Consider the following 22,955-nt stretch of genomic DNA (forward strand, 5'->3'; position numbering starts at 1 on the left):
AGTTCATTAAAGTTGGAACCGTCATAGTATGTGAGCCAAACTGTATGAACGTTGGAGTTTCATCATTTGTCATATCCCTGTTTCGAAAGTTGTAGATATACAATGTCATTTTGTATGTGCGACCCCATGTTTACACTGACAGCAATAACACGACCATCTGTATCGCGAGAAAAATGTTCCCCATATTGACAGATAATATCAGCGTATGTGAGCTAAAGATGCCTACAGAAACATCCTTGTGTGTGCCTTTTAAAAAAATGAAAGATGATAAAGATATGTACGCAATTTGCTGAATAGAAAACGTAAGATGGGACGAATCGTACTAGGTTGACCGCGGAAATCTTGGGAGGAGAGATAAATTCACTTCAACTATTGGTCGTCAAAATGACGGACACGATCAACGAGGCGGGGAGGATGTCCCAAGTTGTCAATGTACTGCGCTTTGGCGTCGGTCATCATTGTTGAGCATGGCTGTCATCATTGTTGAGCATGGCTGTCATATAATGGTTATTACTAAGATGTGTCGAATAGATGCTGAAGTACATTTATAGATTGATGGAGAATGTTGTTGACTCTCACTGTCAGTCTGGTCACAGAGTGGATAGTTTGTAATGATTGTACATTCCGTTTTGTTCACGAGGATGGGCCATGCTTTCACGGGCATACAGTCAAACGGTGCATGCGAAACACCAAAGTACAAGATTAAAGCATCTAAATTATCTTAAATGTATTCATGCTAGGGAATACACAGGGTCCCCAGAAATGTAGATAAAGTAGTCCGTCGGTGTTTACGTCCTTTCCAGAATACCTGTCTCGTGAAAAAAGTATGAAAGAGAAAATATGGGCGCTTATGGACATCAGTTTCGCGGTCATGTGACCGACCTCTCATTCAATTGAACAGCCCAAAGCTTCACATCACATGTGTATTATATATTGAATGTTGTATACGACAGTCTCCGTAGTCTAGAGGACAGAGCGTCTGCCCGGAATGGAAAGGTCGGTAGTTCGATCCCTGACCGCGCCGTACGAACAGACGTTACAAGACGGTACACTAGCACGCGCACATACATGCACGTTTCACAGGCATACGCATTTTTAAAAAGTATTCATATGAAAGAGCATAAATACATTGTAAATATAACATTCGATATATTCACGTATTAACATAAAGCATAGACAACTATACCAGGACGTACGGAATTTATAAATATAGGTTTTATTCACCAATAACGTGACACACTGATCCTAGCCGCAAGCATATATAATTTCAGACAGTCTTATCACAGGCAAACACATATCACTTTGCGCACAGTTCATCATGTGATCAAGTGCACCTGTATCCCCTCGGGAGAGGAAAGCATTAAAGTACAGCACCATACAAGCCCTAAAAGGAGATACGCCGCATGCGCTATAGGCGTCATGCAACGATAAAGATCTCAGATGTTAATATATGTTCTCAAATTTACATATGTGAAGACAAGTTCATATGTACAAGAAGACATGATCAGTCTGTATTAATTTTCATTCAAAATAATCCGAGGCAAACGTCTCACAATTTTGTACTTTTGTACTAATACAAATTTGTATTGGTCAGAGACTAGGTCTCGTCTAGTGTACATGATGTACGTTTGCTTGTGCGGTCATTTCCCGTCATAACGAAGGTTGGGAGAGAAAATATTAGGTTCAAATCTTGTAATCCAATAAGAGTGGGAAATAAGGTTTCTGTTTATGTTCATTTAACGAAATGATTTTGCTGTTCCCTTCGTTATATTGGGTGCATACATGTAACTTTTGCAGTTAAGAGAAAACATTCGTCATTCTGAAATCGTTGATATAGGTTCAGAATTTACATTTAATTTTTCAGATTGCTGAGTGTACCACTTTCAGTCAGTCTACGCCATATTTAAAGTGGTATATTCAGGCACGGATTTAATCGAGTTGTACAATCCCCGAACCAGACTATCTTATTAACAACGGGTGTAGATTGGCAACATAAACTCTGATTTCACCCATTTGAATCCATTCACAATATAGTTTGTCTACGGCACTCACTATGTGATTTCAGCACTGACTTGCCTAACCTATGCTATGCTAACAGTTGTTTCGCATACATTCGTTAACCTACAAAAAGCACATACAACACACCCTGCTGCGTGCTGAAATCCAACAGCTATATTGACTATTAGAAGAAACGCAACATTCAAGTAGCCTTCAATTCGGAAACATACACAAGGTTCCCTGCTCGATTTTCCCATAAAATAGACGATTAAATATTCCGAAGTAAAAGATTAAGATGAGAGATTTTTTTTCTCAAAATATCAAGTTGACGAAGATTTAAGAAAAGGACATGCATATATTTTTCCATCACTATAGAATTGATAGTTAATGGGCCTTGACGTCCGCATGTGGCATACATGATTTTTTCGAGTATTTATATTCTTTCTCTTCAATTTACAACAATAGATCAAAAGGTTTTCGAGCGCATAACTAGCATATTCGTTGGCACACAGCTGTGTTGCGTTTCTTTTAGTTGTCAGTATTTTGACTGATGAGATGGGCCTTTAAACAGAAATCTGGCAATGAATCATTGACATGCCTGCATCAAGATAAAACATATCTTTAAACATCTTCAAAACACCTTACAAATTTATATTCAGTATTGATTTCACCGTACGCGTACCCCTTCAAGCATTTTGCACCAGACATGAATGCATTAAAATCATCCACATTGGGATATACCTTCATGACTGGTACATTCGTTGATGAGTATCATTTGTCATTTTAAATGAGATTTACAGACACCAATCAATCATATTTCATCGCTTGAGTATGACATAACATAACTGTACTTCTAGTATGAATCATTGGAATGTACACCAAAGTAAATCGACATGAACATTTGTGATTAATTTTATCATCAGCATACAAACATGATGTGACCCTATGCATAACAAGTAACGAAGTAGCTCTAGTGTCTATCATAAATAGAGTGCTGATTACCTTAAACATGAAATGTTTTAAAGTAGGACCTTGTTAATCCAGACGAACCCTTCAAGGTTAATGTGATAGCGGGGCAAAGATATCGATAAAGGTAAATAAAAGCGACAAAACCCTTTCCAAATTCATATCTCTGCCAAAAGAAAAGTCGATTGTACGATCCCGACTATAGCATGTGTTTATGAATCACTTTCAAATAATACTTCGCAACAGGCAATCTCTTACACGTAAACGTTACAAGATATTGCTGTTGTTTGGCAATAAATCATTGCTTGTGAACTGGAGTGTATGTCAATCATAAATGTTTCATGCAGCCATCTGTAGACAAGAGAAGATACCAGAACTGTAGATCATGGCAACTACACTGATAGGCAAAATAAACTATATCCATCAGTTGATTTCATCTTATCTTTTAATTTCAATCACAAATATCTAGTTAGCAATATCATACGAAAAATGGACTGTACTGGCGCTTAGTGAGTACTCGAAGAATACTTCTACATGGTTAGATTTTATAATATATATTTTGATTTAAAACTTTGAAAACTTAAAGAAAAATTGCATAATGCACAACTGGTGATGGGTATCTTTGACATCTAATCTTTGAAATTAATAAAATTTGCTTTTTTTCGGCACAAATTTACAACATTTACATTTCAAACATGGTAGAGATCATGTGGTTGCAAATTCACTTCATTGCAGTCTTCATTGAACAAATTTATTTTACACAAAACTACCCAGCCACAGACTAGATTTTACAAACTGTTGGAGGAGTGGGTGATGATTAAATAGACATAATCAAATTTAACAACAGTTCTTTCAATTACATAAAAATAAAATTCGGTTTAGTACGAAATAGTTTTTGATGATGCGATTCCGTCAACTGATGTGCTTACAAAACTCAATATATCTATTCTGAATCTGTCCAATCTAGTTTAGTATGATGCATAACACACACAAGGGAATCGCAGCATGGAGAAGGAAACTTCTAGCACTATAAGGGATAAATCTAATTTGATGAATTATTATTATAAAAGATACTGTTGCCCACACATACATATAAGTAACGTTGATTGTCTTTTATTTTTAATGTACTCATTGCAACATTTGAACGTGATCAATAATGATATTTTGATTTATAGTGTTCATTGAGGAATACGAATATGTTGAACAAGTATAAATTAATGGTGAGTGAATAGTGGGTATCTTCCATGCCATAATATTGTTTCTTACTCTCAATTCCCATCTTGGTGTATGTTTTAGAAACAGTTTCCAACTGCTGTCCTTAATCAAAGGTGACACTGAAGTTACCTAAGAACAAAACTGAGATGATAATATTAAAAGCATGACCGTTTAACGTATTCACTTTCACTCATACGATAATCACATTACTAGATACAAAGATTAAAAGCATGTTATAAATATTCCTGTTTCTGAGGAACTGTCATGGCATTTGTAATCACAGATTCATGTAAAACCGAAATGCTTGGTGAAACTCAAAACCTTCTCGCTGCTTAAATTCCAAGTTAAGCGAGACCAAAACACAATGTTCTCCACAAGACATGATATTCTTATTATGTCTCACATCTAATTTGCCATAGATCTAGAACTGTTGAGGAAATACGCTAGTGTAACATGTATTGTACATATGAACAGATCCAAACTGGTCCAATATCAATGTACCGTGGATCCATCAAGATACACATAACATTTAATCTTTGAAAAAAGAATCCATCGTCTCTTGTCAGGCCTTAAATGTTCAAAGGTAACTATATTTTAATTGTCCCTTTGTGACTACAGATATCGAAACGAAAACAGAACAAATAGAAAATAATTGTTAACCATGAGACAAGAGTCATACTTCGGTTTGACGGAAAGGCAAAGAAGCACAACTATCAGTCTTGAACAATTCTTGTTTTGCCCCCTCCTCCCTTTTTTGTGTATCACATTCCTTCTCCTGAACCCTGTCACATTCTGATGTACTTTCATAGCCAGATGATCGGCGGGAATGTTTAGCTTTGGAATAGTCGTAAGAGATGTCATTTCGTTTTAGAAATGCAGGTATCACCTTCACTGGTCCATGAACAGGGCTTGGTTCACAACTTGACGCAGTGTCGTCGAAGTCGGTTGAGATCCAGCTGCTGTCGGAGACGATACTATGGGCATGACGTCCACACGGTGTGCTTGGGGGGGAGGTAACGTACCCCTCATCAGAAGCTATGCTGAACTTTTTCTCATGATAAGGAATCTGGAGAGAAGGTGTTTGGTGCTGTTCATGTTCAGTGTCTGACCTTGGCGTGTTCGCGCATGACTGATCACCTTTTTTTTGTTCTTCCTTTTTCCCTTGTTCTTTATCATCGTCTTTATTCTTAACTGATTCTGTTGGATTCACCTTTGATTTTGTTTCAGCTACCATAGAGTCCTTGTTAATAGTTTTTCCATTTGTGGATGAGGAACGTGATGGCGACATTCTGTCATCAACAAACACATTGTCATCGGATTTCTTTCTATCACTTTTGATGCCATTTTGCTGTCTTTGATTGTTCGTGTACGTTCGGGGCTCAACCCGTCTAACATTCTGGAAAGTTTTATATCTTGGGTCGAGAGTCAGATTGCCATCAGAGTACGTCCTTTGGCCATGTCGCCTCTCGGACATTTCAGACACATGGTGCTTCTCATTCTTCATATTCTGTAACGAGATAGAACTGCCAGGAGAACGTTTAGCAAAGTAGTTGTTCACTTTAGGTGCATCCCTACTGAGATCATGGATATTGTTCGGTACACTGTATCCCTTTGAAAGTCTAGAAACATGTATGTCAGCTTCACTTAATGTCCTAGAGTGACCATTATAATAGTGTCCGTTTCCTCTAGGAGACGGGCTTGTTTCAATATTGAAAGAATTCCTCCTTTGAATAACATTTGAAGAATTGGATATCTTCACACTCTGTAATCCCAAATGTGTAGCTTCATTCTGTACCCCATTTTGGACTTGCTTCTCAGCCTTATTGGTTTTATTCTGGGGCTGTGAAGCTTTGAAACCATGCAAAACTGCATGGAGTGGACTAGGCATGTCTTGTGAGACGTTTGCTAAGTCAACATCTTTGAATATACCTTGGTTCTTCTTATTGCAGCCACCTGTCAAGACAGCTTCACACTGAATGCTAGCTCGACGTAACTTGGGTTCAATGTTTTCATTATTTACCATCGGATCCTCGCTGATTGGATTTTGCCTGGCAAAATGCTGGTTATAACTTTCCCAAGAAGTGGCAGAAAAAGAAGAACTTCTCTGGTTTTTCCTAGTATTCGGTATGTTTGAAAGCTGATTCGCAGATATGTCATTGTTTCTTTCATTTAAACTTTCTGAACTCACAGATCTGAAGGCAGAACCAGACAGCAACGAACCCCATGACTGAGCTTTTCGGAGTCTGTCAGACTCGGTGGAAAGTTCGTGTTCAAAAACATCAGTGTCTGTCGTGTTCAGAGGACGTCTATTCCGACATGCTTCAAGACTGAAACTCGAATGTCTTCGATGTCCAACTGTAGAACCTCCCAGGTTCGTGCAGTCTTGTAGTTTTCCATTGGTGAAACCTCCTCCACCGCCGTCGTCACCTTCTTCATTGATTCTGGCCAGACACGTTGAAGACAGCCGTAAGGAGGCAGCTGACATTCTTCTCTGGTTGAGCTGAAATAAAGAAAATAATTTGTAAACAGGTATACAGAGGAAAAGATTTACCAGTGTCCTTACCTTTCCAGGTGGAGTTTCTGTTAATGTTCAGGTGTTTTACATTTAATCAAATTATTTAAAAAACATTGTTAGAACAGCTCTTAACGAAAATGAAATCAGTTCTTTTGAAAATGAAACGGTGAGGCTTTTGGTTTTTAAATGACTAGATTTTACATTTGGAAAGGATACATGGTTTTCTTCAAAGTTGTTTATTTAAATGTTGATGAAAGTTAACTGACTAGGTGCATAACCTTATATTTCTGAGCAGTTAATCAAGGCTCCAGAACAGGAAAAAGAATGAAATCCTGCGACTTCACACGTCTGATGCAAATTCTAGAACACACCAGATTATCATTTGGCAATGATGTGAAAGAAGCACACTTTCAACTCAAAGAGCCAAATATAAACTGATTATGTGTTTAAGTGTGGTAATTCCGGGACTGATTAACAGGGATCCATGCTAAGTACTTCGAAGAAAACCTAATTCAAAATTCTGAAAACCCTAAGATTAGAAGGGCGGCATTGACAAAGCAATACAGACCTCACAATTTGGTGACAAATGCTTTGTGGTTAGTGTGTATTATTTACACTTTTCGTACCATACGATACCGTTTTGAATCATTTTCAGTTGAACATCTGTCAATAACATGTCAATACGTCCTTTGTTTTAAGAAACTTCCCAATGCCAGTAATAGTCAGCATGTCTATCAGAATCCCTTAGGTTGACTGGAGTAAACTGTGACTTGGTTGAGAACAATTTGCATGTTGTTTAAACACACCTAAATCAAGTCATGATTGGTTTCAATATAGGAATATGGTATTCATCTGTATACCATTAAAAGTCGATTAAAAACATTGTGTTCCGTTTTACCTTTACCAGTATACATGCATAAGCGGTAACTCTTTATAGACTAAAACAACATTCAGAATCAGACGCATCTATTAAATCAGTATCTGGATTCCTGTTATGAACAAGGGGAATATTATACTGATTTGCCAGGTTGCTAAAGTATGTGTAAGTTTACATTGAACATATACGTCAGCCAAGTTATTGCTGTCAGTGAAAGTACACGTTTCGATAACACGTTTAAACTGTTGCATAAGAATCAATATCTTGGTCTCTACCCAACCAAACAAAGGAAGAGAGCTGATAGTGTCAACTTGACCGTGATAAATGTTAGAACCTGTTTTGCCAGTTGCCAACCTCTAATCAGTTTTTTCTGGGCCCTGGGCGTATGTTGAGGTAACAGTGACACCATGGGGTGATAGAAGAGTGTAGCTCCTATTCATTACAAGGTGCGCCACAACAGCACTCAGTGGAGGGCATGAGATAAGGGGGACAATGTAGTCTCGTGTGTGAACTGGAAATTAATAGTAAAGTGTTTTCAAGGAATATCCAGTCACAAGCATCGCTTTGTTTGTATATACTGTGCGGTACAGTGTTATGATTGTAAAGAAAATTACGTTATCGGGTATATTTTCAAGGTAATATTTTTTTAATTGCTTGGTTCAGTGCAGAAGAGGTCACGCCGTACTCTGTGGGGGATTTGTGAAGTGACGACGATAAGTGGATGTCTGTGATCGCCAATAACAACCCGAAATAATGAATTACTGTCATTGCACCACACTATGGGTTACATATCAGCGTGGGTGGGAGAAGTATATACATTTACATACACATACACGCATGCACGCAAAAGTACATGCATATGAATACACGCACGCACGCACGCACGCACGCACGCACGCACGCACGCACGCACGCACGCACGCACACACACAAGACATTGACACTCTGGATATTGGAGATCCTATCCTTGATATATGCAAACCAAGTGAATGCAGATTTCTGCCGAAAACGTGTGGTATAGACCACTACTGTTGCCCTGTGGGGATGGGATGGAAAAACAACGCACAGTCGCTAGTCGCTTGAATATCCGCATGGTTATTAATTTTGATTATTTGGCTATTCGAGAGCACAATGTTTTAATTTCTTTCGTGTATACACGAAGGGTAGTAACGGTTTTGCTGGTATGGCAACGTGAATATTAACAGATAACTCGAGAATAAACAGAAACAGCAGCATCAGATGCATCTCTTTTCTTTATGTGGTAAGTGGTCAAGTCTACCATTTCCTTTTTGGATAAATGACAGATGCAGTTTGTCCTATTTAAATGTCAATGTACATTCTTATATATTTTGATAATTTTCTTCAAGCCTTATCCGCACAGGAAAAAGTGAAACAAATCAGTTGATGGTTTGTACAGGTGTAATGACATTTGGCAAGTTCCATACGAAAAGCCGCATCTTAACCCGGATTAAGAGATGTATACAAAAAGAACACTATACCCGTTTGACCTTTAATTCTGGCAGCAAAATATGTCCCCACAAATAGCTGATTTTAGGATAAAGATTAGCTGAAGAAATGGTAACACTGGTACGCTATTAGCGTCTGGGAACAGTACACGCACTCAAACTGTTGACCCTGTAAATCAGCTTCAAAGGACCACTCGACATGGCTTTCGCTCGAAAGGTATATACAGAGGCTTAACGCTGATGAACTCTGGCGGTGCGAAAAGTATCAGCAGTGCTAAATACGTGAAGTATAATAAGAAATCTTAAATTTGTTCATATTCATAATATCGATACACTGACACAGTGTTATATTCACCCCTAAGCGATATTTTATATGAATCTACACCATCGTAAATATTTGTAGTACACAGGATACGTGACATTATTACGAAAAAGAACTAAACAGCTAATATAAAACATCTTAATTAAACATACCCGTAATTCATTTACGTAGATACAAAACGTCAACACCAGAACATAACCAGTCTCGATTATCCGACGTAACAGATTCCATTGGGTGTAACAGGCAGAACAGAGGTAACAAATATGACTGGATTACTGAAAATCAGTAATGACACCAGGTGTTCGCGAAAAGGGTAAGGGTGCCATGCCCTGCCACTCCCACAGTTTGCAGGGGCGGTCGGGTAGCCTAGTGGTTAAAGCGTTCGCTCGTCACGCCGAAGACCCGGGTTCGATTCCCGACATGGGTAAAATGTGTGAAGCCCATTTCTTGTGTTCCCCGCCGTGATATTGCTGGAATATTGCTAAAAGCGGCGTAAAACCATACTCAATCACACGCACAATTTGCATCAAAAAGTATTTGTTTATTACCGGACACTGCACAGCAGCATTCCGGACCCACGACAAACATAGACACGTTCAGAGCTTAAGTACACTTATCATAAAAGCAGAACACCATATTAGGTTTCATGGACAGTCAGAGCTAAGATCGATTATTAAAATCGTTATATCAAAATGTAATAAAGTAGTCAAATATCTTTTTGAGTAGAGTAAAAGAAGTTGGACCTCACAGTGCTTGTCATGATAATCCAATCAATGACTTCGGAACGGTGTGTGTAAATCACACAGCCTGCATAAAAGCTGCATCTGTTAGTCAAATATCTTTTCGAGTACAGTAAAAGAAGTCGGACCTCACAGTGCTTGTCATAATAATCCAATCAATGACTTCGGAACGGTGTGTGTAAAAAGCTGCATCTGTTTTCTAATCGATACCTATTGTAGATTGTAATCCCCGAACCACCCACCAACCTACCATGAAGACAATGTGCCATTGTTGATCAAGACTGACAATGCCATTCATGAAGCTACGTGCTCAGAATATGAATGACAGTTTTCATGAATTTATTTCCATTTTCACGGTGTCATTACATTTGCAATTTCTTTGAAATGTATTTCGTCTCATACATATAAGTATTACACTCTTATTGAACCGATGTTGTCACTAAATGGGACCACCTCCGTAGTGAAGTGAGTGAGTGAGTGTGGTTTTACGCCACTTTTAGCAATATTCCAGCAATATCACGGCGGGGGACACCAGAAATGGGCTTCACACATTGTACCAATGTCGGGAATCGAACCCGGGTCTTCAGCGTGACGAGCGAACGCTTTAACCATTAGGCTACCCGAGCGCCTCCGTAGTGAAGTGGATAGAGCGTCGAGAGTAAGGTAGGTGGTTCTTTCACCTGGTCGCGTCAGACCGAAAGACGTAAAAGGTGGTACTTGTTGTTACCCTGGCTAGCATAAAGGTGATAAAACAAAGATCGGAGTCAGTATAATGTGTCTGTGTGGGATATACATGTTACACTGCGGCATGGTATCTCAGTAGGTAAGCATTATAAAACGGGAAATAAACCCGGACTCCACAAGCAGCCAGCCGTCAAAGGCACCGCGATTCATTGTGCCCAGTTGTGCCCCTTGGGTACGCCAGAATCCTATGATTGTAGGTTCGAATTCCACTTGACCTCGATCATGTCTCTAGGTTCGTCAGAACCATCCACGTCACCAAACTTATAACGTCTGAGAACTGCATCACTACCAACCACATCAAGCTGACACATTGTGCCAACTCACACACTCACTACAAGCACACACACTCACACACACTCACATACACACTCTCACACACAAACTCACTCACTCACACACACTCACTCACACACTCACTACAAGCACACACACTCACACACTCACTCTCTCACACACACACTCACACACACTCACTCACTCACACACTCTCTCTCTCTCACACACACACACACACTCACACATGCACGTCGCTAAGTACGTATCATAACCTTGAACGCTAAACCACATTTCACCTCACCAGTCACTAAATGGAAAATCAACTCATTGGCGAGATCACACATACCACAGAAAGGAACATATCTAAATTAATCTCTTTTATGTCTGGTGGGATCTTGCATAAATATGAACATATTTCTAATAATGCTTCTTCTATAATGATAATAATAAACAGCAAATCTACTCGATGGTGTGGACCGTTTAGCTAAGGGGTAGTCAAACGTTGTAACAGTGGAGCAATAAAATGTATCAATAAAAGCCATGTCTTCAAACGTTTCAGTATGTCTATACATGATTCGCTGTGAAAACAGCATTGGGATAAAATAATATCCTTGTCAAATACCTATACTAGCCTTGACCAGTGGCCGACATCAAACGTGGTCATAACATTCCTGAATTCTTGCTTCTATCGATTCGTGCCTGAAAGGCGTCACTAAGATGATTTCATGTTCAACTAACTCCACTATCGAAGGTATATCCCGCGACCTGCTTGTCTACATACGTGATAGCACCTCAATTCACAGCTGGTTTGTACAGAAAATCCTCTTTCATATCTCCGAACTATCCGCCCAGAGATTGCCAAAGGATTATGAATTCTGAACAAAGAAAATAACAAAGGATCTTTAGGGCTGACTTAAGTTTATCCAAGACCCGACTACCGTGGCCACATAAACAGAATAGACGCTACGGTATTGAAGAAAGTTATTTGGGATGTTCGCTAAGCCGTGGAAATCCACTGTAGGGGAGAATCACGGAAAACTGGTGGCTGTATGAGAAGCTTTGAGAAAGTGGTGCCCACTGCTGATATCAGTGCTCATAACGCCAAATATTGACTTCCATATGTGAAATGTTCAACACATAAACACGTTTCAACTGTAAATATGAAATTATCTAGGGATATTTGACAACAGCAATGGAAACCATGCTAGTTGACACGTGATGTTTTTCGGATTCAAACAACATATGGTGGGGGTACAAATTCTCCATTCGTTCTTTGATAATTTTTAAATCTGAAAATTTGAAAGAAATCTGCAGTTTATTTGGTAAATGTATTCACGATTTTAATGTTTTCCCACGCTGTTGTAGTTGAAATCTCCTCCTTGAACTTTTCAATCACCGTTTGACATTTTACTAGAAAGACGTTTTTATTGAAGCTTATTTATTCCTACAATGTCGAATAATACATCCATGATGTTTATATGCAAGTCAACACAGGGTTCGCAATTTTGTCGTCTTGATAGAAAGATAGCATTATTTCGAAGACAAGCAAATGACAGTGGCATTTCTGAAAAATACAATTTGATTTGCGACAAACTGTAAATGTTTCTTGATCGTTTTTCTCTTTACCAGATTTGGCAATTATTCATAATTTATATTCACAGCAAGTTAACTTCCAAAACTTTTAGATTAGCACCTGAAAAGATAACAACAATTTGATTACGATCGAATATGCAATATCCGTAATTTCATTATTTTTCTGTTTTATATCTATTTGTGTTATTGTGTTATGAAACACTTAGCAATACGCAAGAACATCTATAGTGTAACATCAAGACATTATTTATGTGTGCAATTATAACTGTTCATGTGTACAAAGTAATTCTTAGTTGTCAGATATTACACTTACCAGACCATTATTATATAAATGAATCATTCAGAGGAGATACGTGATCAATACAAGGAGGGTAAGGCGAAATTGGGTTCACTGAAATTGCACTTTTCACGTGTGAGGGAGAGAGAAAGAGAGTGTGTGTGTGAGTTTGTGTGTGTGAGAGAGAGTGTGTGTGTGTTAGAGAGAGAGAGAGAGAGAGTGTGTGTGTGTGTGTACATGTGCGTGTATCTCCGTGTGTGTGTGTGTCTCCGTGTGTGTGTGTCTCCGTGTGTGTGTGTGTGTGTCTCCGTGTGTGTGTGTCTCCGTGTGTGTGTGTGTGTGTCTCCGTGTGTGTGTGTGTATCTCCGTGTGTGTGTGTCTCCGTGTGTGTGTGTGTGTCTCCGTGTGTTTCTCCGTGTGTGTGTGTCTCCATGTGTGTGTGTGTCTCCGTGTCTGTGTGTGTGTGTCTCCGCGTGTGTGTGTGTCTCCGCGTGTGTGTGTGTCTCCGCGTGTGTGTGTGTGTGTGTGTGTGTGTGTGTGTGTGTGTGTGTGTGTGTGTGTGTGTGTGTGTGTGTGTGTGTGTGATAAGATTTTATACTTTAGCCACAATGCTAACTTTGAAGAGACAAGTGAACGAAGACCATGCCTTCATTGTATGTATGCAGTAATAATTCACAAATAGTATCTATTATGGGAATCGAGCCGGGCATTCAACATGGCCAGCGAAGTCGGGAATTCAACACGACTAGCGAAGCCGGGAATTCAACACGACTAGCGAAGCCGGGAATTCAACATGACTAGCGAAGCCAGGAATTCAACATGACTAGCGAAGCCGGGAATTCAACACGACTAGTGAAGCCGGGAATTCAACATGACTAACGAATGTTTTAATCACTAGGCTGCTCTATCAAAGTTCACAAGCAGATTGAACATGTAAACTTACACACCTACATAAAGAGATACTTACAACAGAATTTGAACAAAATGTGAAATGTACAACTCGTGCAACATAGGTCAAATCTCTATTGAAATCAGCACAGCTGTCTGAAGACCCCCCGCACAACATATATTTAATTTTCTCTCTGATCTTTTCTCTGTGGATTTTCTTTTTTATTACCCAGAGCCCTGAAGATATTCGTTATCTCAACAATCTTCATCAGAGGTATGGTGTAGCCATTTGAATAAGTTTGGGTGAGGTCGCTTCAATATTTAGTCTAAGACTTCTCGAAAGATTGGCGCATCAAGCTGACATTTGATACGTTTTTTATTCTATCCTTGAACGACTTGCCACCTGTGAACATATTTCGTCACAGATTGTACATGTCTCTCTGCTGAAGCTATTTATTGGATTATTCCATGTGTTTATGAGCCTCCAAACCCACAAACATGTCCGCCTCTCCTACCGTCCGCAGTTTTATTTCCATCTGTGTTTATTTTTCCGTTTCCTGTTTTGTATGGATAACCTATGGGGCTACAACTCGTGTTCACGGACAACTGTAAGCCATGACGCTCTGAAGGAATAGCCTCAGAAAATAAACAATCAAAAGACATTATATCACATGGGCTACACGTGGTAGTGCTACTGTAGAAGGTTTCTAGTAGATTGGGTTCTCCACGCTTTGACATTTATGAATATGGGAAGTGATCTTTTAAAAAATAATAACAATACATATCGATAAACAGTCATCCCTTAACAGATATGAATTTCATAGGAGTAATATATTATTGAAGGTGGGAATAACTTGTGACATTTACACAATTATATATATATATATATGCGGCTGTGGTGAGATATTGAGTGTGATTGAAGTCCGTTTTCAGTGAGTGAGTGAGTGCGTGAGTGAGTGAGTGAGTTACAACTGCATTGGCACTATTTCTGCCAAGCATGACAAATGAACGCCGCTTTGAACAGTATTTAAGATATCTCTGCGTAGATGCGGCTGTATGAGAACTAAGGACTTAATTCTTGCACTAAACAACACACGCAACAAACTTCAGAAGGCCCTTGTGTTTTCGGTTTATTTGCATATAATGTAGACCAGTGATTAATAGATGTACGCCCCAAACAGTTCTCAAGAGCCCATTAACATTTCAAGAGTACATAACGATATATAAATCGTTCTTCGGGGACAGATAATGTTTGCTCGGGTCTGAGTCATCCAATCAGGAATTTCACACTAACAACTGCAAGAAAAGCACTTATGCAATAACCTGATCCAGCTGGCCTTCCATACTCTCTCGGCTACATATAATGGTGGTGCACTCGACATTCCAATGCAATCCAGAGACAGGCTAAGCCAAATGCTGCATTCTCTTTCAAATGGGCGGACTCCGTGAACTTAAATTGAGAGGGAAAGCAAACAAATACCGCTCATCTTTCCTTAGCTCTACGTTCGAATCTTGTACGTTTACAAGAGACAAGTTGGAGGACGTCCTGTCTATTCACGGGTTCACAATCTTGATTAACAAAGACACACGGGGTGTGCACTAACAGTTTGTGTGAAATGTAGAAGCTTTAAGAAACGTCTTTTCAAAATAATAACATATGTAAGCGGAGACGAACCAACTGGTTTCAAATGTGTAGCTTTTATATGTCATTGATTAAACCCAACACCATTCAGCATTCCACACAACTGTGGAGGATGACTGTGAAAGTCGCTGAATGAACCTACTTTTAACAGATGTGAACAACGACCAAATACACTGATTAAGATACCAATGTGTATGTATACAAGTATATCAGAAGAATATAAAATCATGTTTATTCAATTCTGGTATCATTATCTAGCATCATCACTATTTGATAGTAATTCATAAACACATGCTCATGATGAAGTTGCAATGGTACAATCGACTCTGCTTAAGCAGAGATTTCTAGTGGCAATGGAATGGGTTTTGACTCATATATGATATTTTTTCGTCATGAATGAAATATGAAATTAATGTCAGTGATGTTTACTAACAGGGGGTCGGTGACTGAATAGGATTACGATTTTCATTTTATCAAATACATTTATCGATATCCTAAACTGCGGGGCAAAAGAAAGTATACACCCAAGTTTGATTATGGCAAAAAATGAAAGAAACAAGAAACGGCTGTTTGATGATGACGTATTTCATACAGGTATCATAGATGTATTTTGGACCTAACGTTTGCAGTGTTTCAGCGACTGTTTTCAGCCCTGTGACGTTGTAATAATGTTTAAAAACAATTCACATCCAATTTTCAAGTGTATAAAGTGTTAAAATAATATATGTGTTCATTCTTGCTATCGTTTAATTCTAATTTAAAACGAAATCAATAAATGTATCAAGAACTTTCTTTTGGTAAGTTTGGTTTGCCACATTGCATTGGGGATGGGGCGGGATAGCATAGTGGTTAAAGCGTTCGCTCGTCACGCTTAAGACCCGGGTTCGATTCCCCACATGGGTACAAGGTGTGATGCCCATTTCTGGTGTCCGCCGCCGTGATATAAAAGGAGTATTGTTCAGACGCATACCATGGCCATCGCGTACAAATGGTTTTCATTATTACCTTACATGGCATGCAGGTTTTCACAAAATACCTCTTTCAAATGGCATCCTACTCTGACAGGTGACACTGATAATAGAGACACGTGTTTTCATGAAAATATGGTACCACCCAGAAATGTAGTCATTAGGTATTTACCTCACAATAGGATCACCCTGTTACCCAGTAGTCCACGCTATGAACGAAGGAGAGAGGAGCGCATTTTCAATTTTCCTTTCACAATTGAGCAAACCTCTGAATGTCGTGTTTGTCAAACCATACGGATATTTCTCGCATCAGAGATTCTACACTTAGGCTTTTTGTTGTAACGATGCCAGAAAAGCCACGTAACTTTTTTCTGGTTGTCATTTTGATTTGTATGAATAAGCGACTGTAATCATATATAATGAATGTTTCAGGGATAGTCGGTACATGATCAACATGTTTGGGACGTTCAATTTGGACTTTGAGCTGCGCGAATATATCTGAAAGAATTGTGTCTATTGGATATATGAACTGTACACAATATAATAAATACATATTAGTCTGTGAATTTCTAGCGCTTCGGTCCTGCTCCACCATGAAGCACATGTTACACATATGGTGTCACCTTTGACCACTGACTTTGTTCATAACATGCCTCTGTTCACCAAGCAGTGTATGGGTACCCGGGAGAATGAGATGGCAATGTGACTGTTAACCTTCTAGCGCCTCACAGACAGAGAAGATACGTTTGCGAGAGATGGATAAGGATAATCTTGAGAAACGTCCTGGACACATGAAGTTGAAGGGGGCACGTGTACCCATACGTCTAAGGCGCCGCGATTCGCTGTGCAGAGTTGCGTCCCTTGGGCACCCAAGAAATCTATGATTGTGGGTTCGAATCCCGATTCGCCCCGATTATGTTTCTAGGTTTGTCAGCACCATACCCGTGCTCATGGGTTTCACCGAAGTGGTAAACGTCTGAGACCTGCATCACTTCGGGCTTTCCTCCCACATTAAGCTGACACGCCGTGATATAATGAATAATGATAAAAGCGCCGTTAAACCCAACTCAGTCATGAAGCTGAAACGCTAAATACTTGTTCCCATCTATGATGACAACTGAAATAGTTCAAGAGCAGCAACATTTAAAAACCTATGTATACACACCGGGGAGAAGAGAATAAAAATCAAATGCACACTGATCAATTGACCTGGGTAATAATGTGGCGCTCTGAGCATGCACCGAGTGAATAGAGGCAAAATATGTATGTTTTACAAAGATGTTATAATAGTACATCTTCGTATAGCGATGCCAGCAAAGAAATAACATCTGAAAACTATAATACTGAGACGAAGGGTAATGTCAAATGAATTAACACTTTGCAAGATTTTTTAATAAATAAAAGATCATGATAAGAAAACTCTGCTGAAGGCAACACTATCGTACGATTACGACTGTCATAAACATGTTTTAATGAATCACTATCACATTGTGACGGTATCAGGTGTACCCAAGGTGAACGTACCCTGCCCCACCTGTGGCATCCGTCACAAACACAAAGGTAAGGGATCATAGCGTGTTGGTCAACACTCTTTACATTCCCGGTTTAAACATGTCCTGTGTATATTCTGAAGCAGCCAAGAATGTGTCTACTGTATACAAGTTAGTTTGCATGCTTTAAAGTGTCCCCAGTTACAGATGGTCTTTGTCATTGCACACCTGCATGTAATGATACATGTTCGATATATTTCAGAATAAACAAAAACAGAAAATGCTTAACTTGTCACGTTGCCAATGTGCCAGGGCCGCGAGTCATGAGGTAGCACTTCTTCGTAATTGGCTATCCTACCAAGGATATTAGCAATTTTATGCTTGTGCACAATGTAGATGGTCCTTAAAAGATTCAAGTGTAGCCTTCGTTGAGGTAGCTACAAGTTAACCGCAGGCATGGGCCCGCTAATGATATATTTCAGCTGTCATTACCATGTGTGATCCATAGACCTGTTATTTGAACACCACTTATTATACGATAGATACGTCATGCTAAGATGATATATTGGAATACATATTTGCAGAGTCATATATTTGATTGTTGTTATGTAGATGTAGGTCAGACTGACACATAGTGTTATCAAGTATGTCGTGTGAGAAAAAAGCACTATCATAATTTGTTGACGACGGGTATATCTGTTCAGGGTATTGACAATAACTATTACATATCAAACTGATTTTAATCAATTTATATGGGCGTCAAAGATAATGCAATAGTTTAACTTGTAAGAATATATTTGGAAAGACATGCTGGACAGCTGTTGAAAGAATGAATATAATCATGGTTGTATAATAATGCAAGTGTTATAACACACTAATGTTATTGACATGACGATACTAAATGACCTTATTGTTATCAAACACCCCAAGGTTGATGTAGGTTAAATGTATATCGCCTTTATGAATACATATTGTTATCTGACCCCATCCCCCACCCCAACACACCCCACCCCACCCCACCCCACCCCACCACCCCTATACTCTTTGTTAGTGAGAAGATGCATTTTTTATTAATAATATTCGAATCCCAGTTCCCAGATTACAAGTATGTTTCCAGGCAGCACGATATTCGTTCTGTTGATTTCACCAAAGTGGTAAACGTCTAAGACCTGCAACACTTTCCTCGCACATCAACATAACATGCAGTGATAAAACTCAAGTACTGTTTAAAGCTCACTAATTCACTCAATAATTAAGAGCTTGCTCAGTTCACTGGGTAAAATCGCGACTTGCAATCAGCCGAGCCAACATCTGTATTTTTATGGGTATTCATTGTTAGCCTAATGTCTATTTGTAAAATGTATGGACATTTTTGGGTCGTTCTGATCTCATAAGTGCACCGGCAGTCTTCGAACAGTGGCTATCGCTGTGACAACAGTTTAATGTACACAAGGATCAATATATAAAACACTGCCCATATCTGCGTTTCGGGGATTTGAACGTACTGGATGTTAAAGATATTTCACATTTTCACGGCAGCTCAAATACTGAAAGAGAGACGCTCAACGTGGCTCGTCCTTCGGGTGACCTTGCAAATTACTTAATGGCCGAGCTTGTTTTTCTAAGATTAGATAATTCCATTGGAACATTGGAAACCCGTTGTAGATTGCAGTTAAACCCCTAGTCGCATGACAGTGGTTGCAATGAACCACCCAACAAATATTTGTATAAATTTGCTATCGAATTCTTCACAATTGTTCCTTGATTGAATAGCGGATTACAGCTCGGCGACATCCCCACATGGCACAGCCAAAATATTTTCAAACACTACACCGAGACCTTTCTTTGACTGCGTTGGAATTGGAATTCTTGCCACTGTAAAAACAAAGACGTTTTTCACTCTCGCAGTTCATAAAATGATTACTTTATTTTTTTCTCAAAAAACACATCTCACATCCACGAGGATTTTTTCGAAAGTTATATTTTTTGGGTAAACGTTTCCTGCGTTTCTTTACAACTTGCCACATTTGGTTATTATTCCCCGCAACGAAGAGGTGCGGGGATACAGGAACGGAGTTCGTCCTTCCGTCCGTCCATCCGTCCGTTCGCTTCTCGATGGCGACAAATTGTCTCAAAAAGTATTTAAGTTGGAGAAATGAAATTTGACACACTGATATTACTGTTCACGACCCCAAATGAGTTCGACAATTGGTGTCTTAAATTATTTTTTTTATAGAGTTAAGGCCCTTGGCCCATACTTTTTAACTTTCATCTAGAATATGATGTTAAACCCATCTTACTCACACATCCATGGCGGGATATTGTAATTGTGTTGTATTCTTGTAGTCTATGGAAAGACGACGTATTGCCTATAAAGCTAATTGTTTTACCAGTTTTGAAACTTTAACAGAAACTCATTTACCCTCTTCTGCTGGGATGGGAAATGTTTTACATGAGATCTGGCAGCAAACAAAGTCGATCCGCCTGAGGGTTTTGTATTTATCACACCAACGTGTGGGTAAATGGCGGGGCCAGGAGGGTCAATTGTGCGATGACTGGAATTCAGGAAAGGATGGCTTTTTCGGAAACAAGAACAAAAATACTTCTGGATTATTCATAGGAAATCTGAATTTCGAACACTACACCATTTCAACATTTAAGAACAAAATGAGATCAAGGAAAGTGTTCTTTTCAGTCCTTACATAATTTTGTTTCTGAAGCATCACCCAATCAGCTGCTCACATGAAATTATCTAATTATCATAACTTCGTAGATGAAATAAGCCAAAATATTTGAAATTCGAATCATTAACATGTAAATCATACATTTAACTATGTAAATAGCGAATGTTTCATGCATATATTTATCAAAATACAACTACTACATCGATGGCAACTCGTGAAAACAACTTACGATAAACGTAACATTAAAGACAAAAGATAAATAATTATGTTCTAAACATGTTACACAGGAGAAATTATTATTTACTCACATCAACCTCTTACTCCTTTCTAATTACAACTGTCACCGTTAGTGTGTAATTGTAGAAAGTAATGCATGACCACAAATAAATCAAGAACTCTCATGTAAATGTTAGAGGTATAATAACTCATGTTGTAATGCCTAACGTTGTATGATAACAAGAACCAAAGAAGGACAAAGGGCACATCGCGGCCTGGCTTATCAGTGCTTGAAGTCTTAAACCTCTGAAATGACTTTTACCAGTACAACTATTAATTTTACCATGCAAAATCAAGATTGGCGTTCTCAGCTTAAGTTATATTGTCATTGTCTTGGAATTACGTGATAATTACTGAATACTAGTTTACTATTGCCAAGGCAGCGTTATGCAACACACAGATTCTGCTAGGTCTTGGTATATAGATCTGAATGAAGCACCATGTGAGAATTATGTATTTGAAGATACAAATATGACAAATAACACTTGCCCAGTGAGTCATAATGAAATTGTGTGATAAACAGGAGGTTCTTATTTTCGCCAAAGGTTCTTGTATTTTCAAACAACAAAACCGTACACAAACCTACTGTTTTCTCTTTTATTCAAATTATCATATACCTAACTGAAGCACTACCTATAGGTTATTATGTAGGTTATTGAGCACTGTCCGTGTATCATCTATTATCTATTAACTATTTTCATGTTCACTGTCCGTGTATCATCTATTAACTATCACTGTCCGTGTATCATCTATTATCTATTAACTATTTTCATGTTCACTGTCCGTGTATCATCTATTAACTATCACTGTCCGTGTATCATCTATTATCTATTAACTATTTTCATGTTCACTGTCCGTGTATCATCTATTAACTATCACTGTCCGTGTATCATCTATTATCTATTAACTATTCTCATGAACGCTGTCTACGGGTCATTCATATACTACAAAACATTGTCGTGAGAAATACCACGTGTTTTTCAGATACTGAAAACTGTCCATATGTAACTCATACAGCTTAAACCCTTTAAACGATCGCGCCATTTATGATTCCATAAGCCATTGTAATGAAGACATTGTCTACAAGATGTTGATTTATACTGTCGTGAAAACGTTTTAACAAAGAATGTAGTTTATAGACATTTTCCTGGAAATTTTCATTCATTAACTATAAACTACTGTCATGAACATAATCAACGTTTCACTTATATACCATTAACACAAGCAACAAATACGTTCCAAACACAAGCGAAATCTCCGATAAAAGCAGAGTCCATTGTAAGATTCCGACTTTATCACGAGCATGTGTTTATGAATCACTATAGTGATGATGATCAAATAGTGATGATACTTGGTGTTCGCGAAAAGGTGAGCGTATCCTTCCCCACCGGTGGCACCCGTTACAAACACATGCAAATGCAAGTCAAATGTTCACCTAAAAAGACATGAATATATCCTACAAGTCAAAATAGGGAATTGCATTAACCATTATGATGAATATTCTCTAATCCTAATTTAGTTTACCATAAACCAATATCGTGGACACTGTTCACGAGTAATTCATGAAACTATAAACTAAATATTGTCACGAAGATTATCCACGTATTACCAGTGGTTCTATAAGCGATATTGGTACCAACACTGTCCACGCAAAGCTAATTGTACAGTTGGTAACGCCTGTGTCAGCAGAACGAGGTGACCGTGGTGGGGTCACGGCCTGTTTAATGAAGGTCGTTTCAGTTTACTGTGAAAGGGAGTGCAGGTATGTATGAACTAGTCCCGACATTGGACCTTCAGGTTGATGAAGCTGGCGGACGCATGTGAGAGCAATGTCGTGTAAATAGTGTCACAAACCAGAGGCAGCTTTACACCTCAACAAGTGTGCTAATCGTGTTGGACATTGTAGCCAACACTTTCTAATTGATAGTCATTTGTTTAAGGTCATGTATCTGGTCGGTGGTCAGTTTAAAAAAATACTATGTACCGGTAAATAGTCAGATAGCAGTACAATATCCCTT

General features: G+C 38.7%; 1 protein-coding gene across 1 annotated transcript in view; it reads right to left on the reverse strand.

Moving 5' to 3' along the window:
• Positions 1-1,208: 1,208 nt before the first annotated feature.
• Positions 1,209-22,955, reverse strand: part of LOC139478563 (uncharacterized) — a 54,851-nt gene continuing 33,104 nt past the window's right edge. The window contains exon 2 of the mRNA XM_071261096.1: positions 1,209-6,679. Coding sequence (XP_071117197.1) covers positions 4,853-6,679 — 1,827 coding nt within the window. The 3' untranslated portion in view covers positions 1,209-4,852. The remainder of the gene's footprint in view (positions 6,680-22,955) is intronic.

This window comes from Haliotis cracherodii, unplaced genomic scaffold (genome assembly GCF_022045235.1).
Source record: "Haliotis cracherodii isolate W230 unplaced genomic scaffold, xgHalCrac1.p SCAF_4, whole genome shotgun sequence".
NCBI classification, from domain to species: Eukaryota; Metazoa; Mollusca; class Gastropoda; order Lepetellida; family Haliotidae; genus Haliotis; species Haliotis cracherodii.